Source organism: Henckelia pumila, chromosome 2 (assembly GCF_033568475.1).
Source record: "Henckelia pumila isolate YLH828 chromosome 2, ASM3356847v2, whole genome shotgun sequence".
NCBI lineage: Eukaryota > Viridiplantae > Streptophyta > Magnoliopsida > Lamiales > Gesneriaceae > Henckelia > Henckelia pumila.
The window spans coordinates 182,651,795-182,663,362 of NC_133121.1; the positions used below are offsets into that span (position 1 = coordinate 182,651,795).

General features: G+C 35.7%; 2 protein-coding genes across 2 annotated transcripts; one reads left to right on the top strand and one right to left on the bottom strand.

Moving 5' to 3' along the window:
- The first annotated feature begins 506 nt into the window (after nt 1-506).
- On the top strand, nt 507-6,126 carry LOC140880369 (protein decapping 5-like). Its single transcript, XM_073284737.1, has 8 exons — nt 507-802; nt 2,023-2,123; nt 2,621-2,692; nt 2,767-3,711; nt 4,342-4,407; nt 5,258-5,458; nt 5,543-5,653; nt 5,725-6,126. Exons 1-8 carry the CDS (start codon nt 631-633, stop codon nt 5,878-5,880), a joined length of 1,824 nt encoding a protein of 607 aa, XP_073140838.1. The 5' UTR covers nt 507-630; the 3' UTR covers nt 5,881-6,126.
- A 522-nt stretch (nt 6,127-6,648) lies between these two features.
- On the bottom strand, nt 6,649-8,142 carry LOC140885082 (clavaminate synthase-like protein At3g21360). The gene is made up of 3 exons (XM_073292003.1): nt 7,754-8,142; nt 7,339-7,592; nt 6,649-7,122 (listed from the first exon to the last, which is right to left on the bottom strand). Exons 1-3 carry the CDS (start codon nt 8,117-8,119, stop codon nt 6,777-6,779), a joined length of 966 nt encoding a protein of 321 aa, XP_073148104.1. The 5' UTR covers nt 8,120-8,142; the 3' UTR covers nt 6,649-6,776.
- Nucleotides 8,143-11,568: the final 3,426 nt, after the last annotated feature.

Genomic DNA, 11,568 nt, shown 5'->3' on the forward strand with positions numbered 1-11,568 from the left:
CGTTACACAACTTGTTCGAATTATTTATCGACTCTAAATGAGTACACAACTCATTTTTCAACAAAAATTGAATTAAATTTCTAAACAAACAAATAAAATATGAATAAACTGTTATTTATTTTTCTTAATTACAATCCTTTTAATGATACAAAATTTTATTTGTATTTCTTACTATTTTACCTAAACAAAATATTTTGGACAACATAATTTCTCGTCAGTTGAATTTCAAAAAAAAAAAATAATAATAATAATAAAAAAATTCTCGTCAGTTTTATTGTACGTTACATGTATTTAATTAACTAACTAATGTTTTTTATATTATAAAAGTTTATCGACTTAATATTTTCTTACAAAACTAAATAATAAATTAAATTTTATTAATATTTTTAAAAATAAAAAATAAATATAAATGTAAATAAATAAATAAATAAATACATAAATAAATAATAAATAATAAATAAATACAGAGGAATAATCATAGGAGCTTTTGTCTTAATAAAATAAAATTAGGTTCACTAGAAAACGGGAACCCTAACATTATCGGTAGTAATTCTTCGCTCGTCTCATTCCGTCACGCATACAAATTTAGCCGATCGGTTTTTATTCGGTGATTAACAGTGAAAGTAGAAGATGGCGGGCGAGAGCTCAGCGTCGGCGTCGAGTAGTAGATCTGGCGGCGGCGGAGCATCAGCGGACTCGTATGTTGGAAGCTTGATAAGTTTGACCTCGAAAAGTGAAATTAGATATGAAGGTGTATTGTACAGTATTAACACCGAAGAGTCCAGCATCGGCTTGCGCAACGGTGAGCAAACTAGAATTAGGAAGATTTTTTTAAAAATAAAGAAAAATTGAATTTTTGAGTTTTGATTCATGTGTATTTTGTTTCAGAATGTATGAGATTTTTCTATTTTTTCTCATCCTTTTATTTCAATAATCGTGCTTTTCATCGTCTAGTTTAAAGTTATGTCTTGCTGAATGGTAGAATTTTCTGTTAGGTGCCGGTTCATAAATTTTCATTTGGCAGAACTTAGATTTATCGTTTTCATTTTCTTGTGGCGTTTTCGTAATTTTCTAAAATCTGGTAATTTGCTTATTGATTTTTCTGGCTACATAAGATGGTAAAGGATAAATTTTTTTATGTAGTTCGAAGGCAAATGATTTTTTTGATACCTTGTGTGAATTGGATTTACTATGTTTGTTTAGCATTTGCAATATTTGAGAGTAGATATTTTGATAGGGTAGTCTACTTTCAGTTCCGATGGGTGTATCGGAAGTATGTCTTATCCTATTATATATTTTTAATTAAATTTTGATTTCTGATGATTTGGTTTCCGATAAAAAGGATCTCGAAAAGAAATTCGCTTTATGTATTCCTTGTGCTTGTGATTTTTGTTTGACCATTTGATTAGGATATAATTGAATTCAGTTTAGCACTTTAGCTATTGATTTATTTTGTTAAGTTTACGATTGGGTTGAAGCATTTTATTCGATAAGTGGATTTGAAATGGCTCGAGTAATTGAGAATTTGAAATGCCTTGTTGGGGTTAAGAAAGATATACTAAAATGGAAGTGGGGGGATTTGAAAATTACCCTGCCAAACAATTGTGAATGGACCGTCTCAATGATTTGAAATGCCCTTGAAAAAAATGAACTCTATTTTGTCAGTATGTTGGTTAAATGGACATGGTAGGGTAGAAAATATTTTCTTCTTATTGGTTGAAGAATTGTTAGGTAAAAAAGAAATTTGAACCTAAAATGGGTTTAGCATTCCTTGCGAGCTGTTGAAATTTTAATGATTTGGTGAATTTCAAGGTGTTAAGTTCACCGCACTTTTTGTTAATCATGGTGATCCAAGACAATAGTATTAGTCTGAAGTTCGTAACATACTCTTATTTGTTGTTAAGTTTTTTATTTGATCACTGATGTCTAAAGCATCTAGATATCCTCCTGATTGGCTTTGGACTATGAGCAATGCTAATCATGTTTGAACCTAATTATTGCTTTGTAATTATCATGTGGCAGTGAGATCATTTGGAACAGAAGGGCGAAAAAAGGATGGTCCACAAGTTCCTCCGGGCGATAAAATTTACGAATACATACTGTTCAGAGGAAGTGATATTAAGGTATATTATGGGGTTTTTTGATCTTCTTAAATTGCTACATTTCCCATTAATAACTTGTGTTCACCAAGTGTTTTAGTTTTACCCCAATTATGTGATATTTGAATCTTTTACTTTCATTCTAGAGAAGTCAGACATAATGATATAATTAAGCCTGACCACTCGAATAGTTTTTGGTTGGGCCTGTGCTGATGAACCTAACATGGGATATGGAAGTGATAGTTGTGCAAGCCATAGTGGATTTGTCTTGCGAACATGACATCGACAAGAGCTGCATTACGATATGGCTGTTGTGGCATTATTTATATTTTTCAACTATCACGGTTTTGTCTCACTCCACAATATTAACTTCAGCATTTATGATCTGTTTTATTGTTAAAACTTAAGAAGAGCACAATTAATTTGTCTTTTGTTTTTTTGGCTTGTATATCTGGATGTTGTATTTTTGCATGTAGTTTTTTAGTACTGTAATCTTCAACCATGGTTACTGTCTTCCTCAGGATTTACAGGTGAAATCCTCTCCACCAGTTCAGACGACGCCACCCATAAACAGTGATCCTGCAATTATTCAGGTAAGAAACACATAACTACTGTAATAATGTTATGCTGTGGATAGTGATTTTAATGTGTTTATTTGCTAGTGCAGACCCACTATTCTCATCCAACATCCACACCCAGTAGTTTGCCGCCTCCAATTGGGCCATCGTCAGATCCTGGTGCCCATCCTGCACAAATGGGACTCCCTGGATCAGCTTTCCAAAGTGGTATGCCTTTGTATCAACCTGTACCGAACTTGAATTCTTGGTCCCCTTCTCCTAATGGAAATAATAGTACACCACCTATGCCAATGTATTGGCAAGGATTCTATGGCGCTCCTGGTGGGCTGCCTCAATTACCTCAGCAAGCATTGCTTCGACCACCTCCTGGATTGTCAATTCCTCCTTCCATGCAACAGATGCAATTTCCGAATTTTAACTCTTCTTTAGCCATGCCAGCATTAAACCTGTCTGGTTCTACTCCATTATCAGACTATCATTCTTCTTCGGGTCCCAGCTCTGGAACTTCTGCTAGTTTAGCCTCTGCTTCATTTCCTGTTTCAACTCCGTCTTTCAATATTCCTGCGCTGCAGCCTTTGTCCCTTGCATCTGACTCAACCGTGAAACCACTACAAGGAAAAGCTTCCATATCCTCTATCTCTACTTCTACACCAAGCTCGACCTTACCATCTTTAGCTCCACTCTCTACTCCAGCTCCTGAAAATGCAGGTGTACCTCTAGTTGCTACCAAACCTAGTCCAATAATTAGTTTGACGTCTGTGCAACAGCTGGCCATATCTCAACCTGTAACATCAATTGCTGGTACATCTGTTTCTGTTCTTTCTGAAACGCGAATGCCATCACTTGTTACCCCGGGGCAACTGTTACAATCTGGACCAGCTACTGCGGTGGCACGTCAACCTTTACAAACTGTTCAGAAGGATGTGGAAGTAGTTCAAGTGTCTCCTAAGCCATCGTCTAAATCATCAAATCCAGTAGCAATGGATTCTCAACCACCATTATTACCGTCACCTCCAACTGGGCGTGGTCATAAGGTTTTTTACTTTTGTTATTTTATGACAACCACCCTCTAGATTGCATTCTCTCTATTTATGTTGGGACTTCATCTGTTTGCATGAATGCTACGGATTATAAACCATAGGCATGCACCCTTCCTGAAAATACATATTTTCATGAATTTTTTGTTATTAAATGACCTGGTCAGGCTTGCGTGGTGCATGTTTTGAGTTTTGACCTGGTCAGGCTCGAGCAACGGAAACAGCAAAAATAAATAAATAAATAAAGCGAGGGGACCCATCTCAAATGTTCCTCGTATTATCAATGGCCATAACTTTCTTAGCACCTTCACTGCTATAAAATCCATACCCAATTGTTGGTTGTATAACCAAGCATGTGATAAAAAAAATGATATAGCTTTTTGGTTGTCTAGAAGTTACAATTTGTGACAGGTGTTGATGCTTTGTTCTTCTTTCCAAGTCCCATCATATTTTGCATATGCTCTTCTTTGAGGTCCTACTGCTTGCTTGAATTGTTAAATAACTGTTTCCTTTGTGTTCTCTATTCTCTTATAATTTCAATGCAACATTGCAGCTCTTGGTACAGTTTGCAAATTTTCTGGTACTTTGTTGGAAAACTAATGATGTATATATCTTGTCTCTTTTTAGCCAAATGGAGCTACTTATCACATGCGTAACAACAATTACAGAGGGCGTGGAGGAAGAGGATATGGGGTAAGGAATTCCATGATTGCATGACATGGATTTCTCCATGGAACATCAATGATTTACACTATTTATCGAATAGAAACTAAATCAACTTTACACGAAAACTTTATTGTTCTATTTCTACTATTATATATTGTTGTACCTAAATATGATAAGCTACCATAGTTAACTAGGTTACCATTTCTTTGTTCACTTAATGATTCTGGCACTTTGCAACTAAGTCATTTCCTGTTATCCGCATGAGAACCATGCCATTTTTTCGCAGGGTTGTACGGTTGTAGTGTTTACATTTTAATTTGACATTTTCTTTTTTAACATAAACGATTGTCACTAAGTGGTTTCCTGTAATCCGCATCAGAATTATGCCAATGTTTTTAACTATTGCTCTTTTTTTTGAGGTACTGGCCCCACCTTACTGATTTATGTTGCATACCTTTAACCTTTCCAAGGTTTATTTACTTGAAATTTTCCATGTGATTATAAATGGCAGATTATTTAGAAATAGCTTTAAATGCGATGTCATGTCTACAAGTTTATTACCAAAAATTTATTTGAAATTTGTTCTGTGAATTGGTTGCTAATGTTTCAATGTCAATAAACTGGAGTATGATTCCTTTGTTGGACCGTGGCGGTATGATGATTGATGCCTGAGTGACCATTTTGAGGGACGTTATCTGTTTTATGATTTAAATGTGTACTTATTTATGTCAAATATGAACTGTACTTGACTTGAGTTGATCAAGAAATTATTCATTGAAAGATACAAAAACAATTCTATTAAATTTTTGTGGCGAGCTGTCTCGTGGAATTTTAAATACGTTCTTTCTAGCCTGACTGTGGAGTGAATATTTCGCAGACTTCACATCCTGTGACAACATTCACGGAAGATTTTGACTTTACGGCGATGAATGAGAAATTCGAAAAGGACAAAGTTTGGGGTCATCTGGGAAAAAGTAATAAATCCCAATCAAAGGATAAGGAAGGCAACATGGACGACAGTTATGATGATGATTTTCAGGAAGAGGATGATCCTGAATTGCCTAAAATTGGGGCCAAGGTGATTGTTTAATTTCTTCCATAATTTATTGTTCTATATGGAACTTCCCTTTCGTGCCGAAGTTAAGTTTATTTTTCCTTGCAGCCTGTTTATAACAAGGATGACTTTTTCGACACCCTTTCTTGTGACACCCTTGGCAATGATTCTAATCATGGAAGAACTAGGTATTCTGAACAAATGAGGTTAGATACAGAGGTATGTGTCATTTACTTTTGATCTCATTTAGTTGGTCCATGATATATCCTGATGTATTGCCACGAATGCAGACATTTGGAGAATTTTCAAGGTATCAGGGTGGACGTCGAGGTAGCCGTGGCCCTGGTCGCGGTGGTGTTAACGGCGGCCGATTCCGTGGCGCTTACCATGGAAGAGGTTATGGTGGATACGGCTATTCTAATAGGGGACGTGGTCGAGGTCTGTAGAGTTATATTACCTATAAGATCAATAAACTGCATTTTTCTTGCAATTGTGTGTCTAGTGAAAGCCAATGCTAATCTTGTCCTTGCTGGACGAGGATTGATTTAGGACTTTCTTGTAATGTCTGCCTTTAATGTTTTGTTATTAGAGCAATAAACTTATAGTTTATTGGATAGTACAATCCGTGGTTATTTCAGATGTTTGGATTTGACAGAATTTGTACCGAATGTCAGGTCTGGTCTTTTGTTTTCGGTCTTGACTCATGCGAAGAAGCTTAATGACTAAATTTATTTCCTGAATTTCTTAAAACAGAACAAAGATTTGAAGCATATTGTACTGATTTTGTTTAATATCTGACTGCATATAAGATTGATGGGTTTTTTTTTTGGTAATTTTTTTATTCTGAGTTGGGGAGGAGATTGTAATTTGGTTATCGAAAACAAGATTTCGTTTTAAACATGCGATCTTGATGTCAAGATAAGCTGTAACTCGCCTTTAGTTTTACTCGTTAACATATTGCTATTTATTTTTCTTATGGCCAACGAATTACTAAAGTGATGGCAGATGTTTTTATCTTGGAACTTGCCATTGGTTGGAATTATGTTGGTGCTTTGTGGGTGAAATTGAAATAAAAATTATAACTGAATATTGAACTCGAGATTGGAGACTTGTACATCGCTGTTTGAAACTATAATAATTACATGAAATTTGAGCCATTCTAGATTCGAGTTAAGCACGAAAATTGAGTTCGAATTCAAACCCAAAGAACGACCTTTCGTAGTAATCGTATCCATTTATTCAACAGTGGATCGTATAAACAAATCCATGTCAGAGAACTTGCTTACACAGCTTATTTTTAGCATTCCAACTTATTAGCATAGTCCTTCATTGATGCTTCTGCCTACTTGCAAGTAGCAACCAAAACCTTTCTGGGTGGAAGGCCAGGCCTCCTACCATGGAGCAAAGCATAGTTATCCAAAAACAGCACATCACCTTTCTGCCACTTGAATTGGATACTTTCCTCTTCAATGATCTCTCCACATCTCCTCACAAATTTCTCCGGGATCTCGGTTCCGTCGGCCATGGTAGCCGAGCTCAGCTCTTTCCCGTACATGCCGACCAACGTGTTGAACCACATCCGTCTCCCTTTTCTTCCCTCGAACACTCTTGTCAAATATCTCGGACCTAGTATGGTCTTCACCCCACCATTAGGTAGCCATTCCATATCCATCCCCAGTGCCTTTGCCCTGCATTGAGTTTGAAGTTAGGATAGTGTGAATGAGTGAAACAAGCTTATCAGCGAGTCCAACGGCTAAGAGTTGGTTTAGTTTGGTTCGGTTTGGCTCGATCGATTGAATTGTGATTGTTCAATTAGCTCGGACCAGTTTTGATTGGGTTGAGTATCACTTGTGCTCGAGTATACACCCTTAATTATGGGTGGGGAAAAGATATTGTTTTAGTACCTTTTCTCTGCTTCCATGCGATCGGAGGTTCCGAAAGCGTCTTCCCAGCCGCGACCTCTCATGGAGGAAGTATCGTCTTTGCTAAGAGCAGTGAAAGTATATCTCAGCCCTTTCTTCTCCAGTTCCTCCACCTCTGCTGGAAACTCCTCCAGAGCACGCTCTGCCACTCGAAAACTAGGCACGAAAGGCGTCTCCCCACCTTCCGGTGGAGGTATTTCGCAGTAAAGAATCACTTTCTTTGGAAATTCCTTTATCTGCACACACAAGACACTGGCACTGTTACATTGTCCTACCTTTTTCTTGCCATGAACATAGAAAGAATGGAAACAAAAATTGTAAATTTTCGACATAAATGAACGGTTCGAAACTCCGTATGTAGTACACAGATTACTATCGATTCCATGCTTATACTTACCAAGACCATTTCATGATGGTAGTATATGAACTCCGACAGAGGCCCTTCATTAGCAGTCCAAATCCTCTTGTAAATATGCGTCCGGGGAGCCGGCCCGACGTACCGGATATCGTCCCACCCACAAACGTCAACGATATCATTGAACTCCACTGCGCTGGTCACATCAAATCCCCTCAAAAGAACAGCGCTGTTCTTGATTATCATCTGCTCGAACCATTCCTTGTTCTCTTTCAATGCCACGAGCAACGATTCGACGTCGTTCTTGCCGCCCTCCTGAGGCTGCAACACCAGTGGCATCGTTTCGCCGTCCACCAGCTTCTCACCTTCGCATTTCCCGACCTTGAACTCCTTGCAAGTGAACTCCATTCCCACTTTATTTTTTAATTGAATTTCTTCCAATAGAATGTAATAAATTTTACTGTGATTGATGGAGGAGTGCATCGATTTTATAGGATGGGGTGAATATTGTGTATCCGGCAATATCAAGATTCTTTTATGTCGTTTAGTTGGTAATTGTACGTTAATTTCGTTGGTTTTTGTTTACTTGGCTTCGGCCACTCGTTTTCTTGGGATTTCATTTGTGTGGTTCGGTTTATTAATTTATTTGGGATTAGAGACATTTGGAGGATATTAATATTAATTGATGGATTACTATTTTAAATTTTAAACAAATTGTCCTGTCGTAATTTCAATGGTTTTTTTAGGCTGATAATGAAAGTATACGAGTTATAAGGTGGTTCCCTTGAGGGTAAAATTGTATTAAATATTCGATCCAAACTCAAATTGTATTAATTTTATCTCTAAAATAAATTTGTGTTTTCACGGCCTAATCTATGTGATATCTCATAAGTGGGCTCATCACATGCTTGAACACAATGAAGACCATAACAAAAGATTAAGGTTCGAGTCTCATTCTAAAGAGTATGGTCGGCACATGAGGAAAGTGTTGAAGAAGATGTATGTTGGCTCCTAAAGGGTGAGGGAAATCCCCATCAGGTTGGACCTAATCATGGGGTCTTTAAGGTGAGTCAAAAGCTTATGACAATATAAAATGGAGATGTGATATTATATGTGGGGAGTGTAGAGGAAGGAAGTGGAGGAGAGGTTCGCCTAAGGTGGGCGGCCCAAGGTGGACGAGCCCCTAGAGCAGTAAGCTTGACTTTGTGTCTTGGGTTGTCTTTGGAGGGCGAGCTCTTAAGGAGGGACACGTGAACTACACACTCGTGGTCCCCTACAAAGTGTTTGTGGTCCCCTACCTTGCCTTCTTATAAATACGGGGTTGCTTTCTTCATTTGAAACTAATTCACTTTCATTTTGAGGGGCGCCCAAGCTCCTCTTTCTCTTATTCGTTCATGTCTCTAACTTGAGAGTCGAAGGGGCTACGCCACGACACCCTCCCGGCCCCCTCTAATATTATTTTTCTTGATTTCAAGTTCATTTCCGGACCTGAAGTTTTGGGATTAAATTGGATCTGGATCATTAATAAATTTTAGTGAGTATCACCATGGAAAAATATTTTTGCACTATTTGGGCGCATATGTTTTTCAATGATGAAACAGTACAAAATAGTGAAAATGTGATACTAACATATGAATTTCACTAATTAGTTTAGATATGATACAAAAGACAATTTTTAGTATAAACTTTAAACATCTTTATTAAAAATCAACATTTGCCACAGATGTTTGGTTACTCATAATATATTAATATTATATTTCATATGTTGTATTGATTTTCATCTTAAAAAATTAATATCACCAATACCAATATTACATGCATACATGTTTCACACTTAAATTCTCAATAATCATATATCAGTGTTGATCACATGTAGTTTATTTGACATCAAGGTACCAAGTATGGGACGTGATCTCAAGTTCGAAACTTAATTGTGACAATCCACTCCCCCAACTAAAAAAAATCATATATTAGTATCAGATTTGAAATAATTTGTGCTCAAATATCATATATTAGTATTATATTTTCAATTTTTTGCACCAACGTACGAGAAAAAAATATGTGGACCAAGAAGTGCAGAAACATTTTTTTTCGGGTCAGAAAGTATAAACATATATATTTTCTTTTGACAAAGATTGAATGTCAAATTAAATTTGGTTTTGGGGATTTAAACCAAATTTACCCTTCGCTTGCTTAAATGAAGAAAACGTGTGTGTGTGTGTTTTATTTTTTATAAATAAGTTATTCACATGATTCTTTATGTTAAAATATTTCCGAATGTAAAAATTGTCCATCTTCAGAGAACAACTGAAGTACAATGGTTGAGCGATGTACAATTTAAAATATTAGAATTATATCGTTATTGCAAGTTATAGTTTTTAGTAAAATAATAAACACTCGAACATACAATTAGCATCAAATTTATGTCACATTTTCGATTTTAATTAATTGCAAGAAGTGCAATTACTTACAGAGAATTGTTGAGATGCAATAATTGACGTGGATGGAAGAGCAATCAAAACGTGCATTTGAGCTGTTATACAATTTAAATATTATAGTTGCATTGTTATAACTAGATACAAATTTTGATAAAGCACGGTTATATAAATATAAATAGATTACTAATTTAATAACTATTTCATGTGGTTTAAGAATCGAGATTATATTGGAATTCGTTTGAAATGTGAGTGTATTTTGAAGGAAGGCAAACACTTGTATGCAACCGTTGCACGGGTCGTATTCGTGTGACGGATTTTTTATATGGGTTATTCATTAAAAAGTATTACATTTTATGTCAAAAGTATTATTTATTATTATAAATATGGATAGATTAACCCGTCTCACGAATGAGACCGTTTCACATGAGTGTTACTCTTTGAGGAAATTGGAAATTAGTTTCCTTTAACTTTCTTTTTCGAGCTTAACTTGGTTAAAAAAGTTAAAATTTTGTTCTTATTTGAAATTTACGCCAGCTGTTAAAATTTGGGATAATTTTAAGGATGTTAGTACCAACAACGTAAAGTATCGAATGGGCCGAGGGGCGTGGAACAAGAGAAACAACAGTAACAAAAGCTAATTTTTGAAAATATATATATTAAGAAAACCATGATTCGATTCTGGTGAAAAATGGCTAAATGTGAAAATTAAAGTCCATTTATTGTACTGAAAGCATTTCTTGAAAATTTTTGAATATTCAGAGGTCCAAAAGTCTGTATAGACCAACTTATATGATGATTTAAAAAATATCACTTAATTATTCTGACATAAGAAACCTGTTTCGAAAAGAAATTCGACATTTAAACTACTAGAATATTACTCGAATAGAAGCTAAACTGATATGAACATATGGATTGATATGTTTAAGGTGATTTTGAACATGATCCATGCAAATAGACAACAAAATGTTTTGGCACAAGGTAAATAATTCAACCCTTATGTAAAGGACACAAAGGAATGGAGCAATCATAACTGAAGAAAAACAAAGCAAAACTCGAAACAAGAATTTGAGAAGACATTCACATTGGTTGTTTCGTTTCCTTAATTAATAATCAGTACTTTGGAATAAAAGCCAAGAATCTCATGCTACATCCTAGTTTAATATTGTGATACCTATTATGTTGTGCTTGTCTTAAACGACTTGATTTGGAGAAAAATTTGATAAATGAATTGCGAATGACAGTCGGCTTAGTGAAATCCAGACGTCGATCATTATTGCAATTGGAAAAGCTTAGTTTGATATTAATGAGATCCTCCTGCACTTAGTGTAATACCCAAATCATATATCTGATGGTCTACATCTCAACACATATGTGTAGTTAATATATAATACTGACATGACAAATCTTGAGTCGTTAGAT

Excerpts from the sequence above, each read along its gene's own strand:
- LOC140885082 (XM_073292003.1), bottom strand. The coding sequence starts at position 8,119 with ATGGAGTTCACTTGCAAGGAGTTCAAGGTCGGGAAATGCGAAGGTGAG. Across the intron at positions 7,593-7,753 it reads ACCATCATGAAATGGTCTTG|ATAAAGGAATTTCCAAAGAA; the intron begins GTAAGTATAAGC and ends TTGTGTGTGCAG. Across the intron at positions 7,123-7,338 it reads CGCATGGAAGCAGAGAAAAG|GGCAAAGGCACTGGGGATGG; the intron begins GTACTAAAACAA and ends AACTCAATGCAG.
- LOC140880369 (XM_073284737.1), top strand. The coding sequence starts at position 631 with ATGGCGGGCGAGAGCTCAGCGTCGGCGTCGAGTAGTAGATCTGGCGGC. Across the intron at positions 2,124-2,620 it reads TCAGAGGAAGTGATATTAAG|GATTTACAGGTGAAATCCTC; the intron begins GTATATTATGGG and ends TGTCTTCCTCAG. Across the intron at positions 5,654-5,724 it reads AAATGAGGTTAGATACAGAG|ACATTTGGAGAATTTTCAAG; the intron begins GTATGTGTCATT and ends CCACGAATGCAG.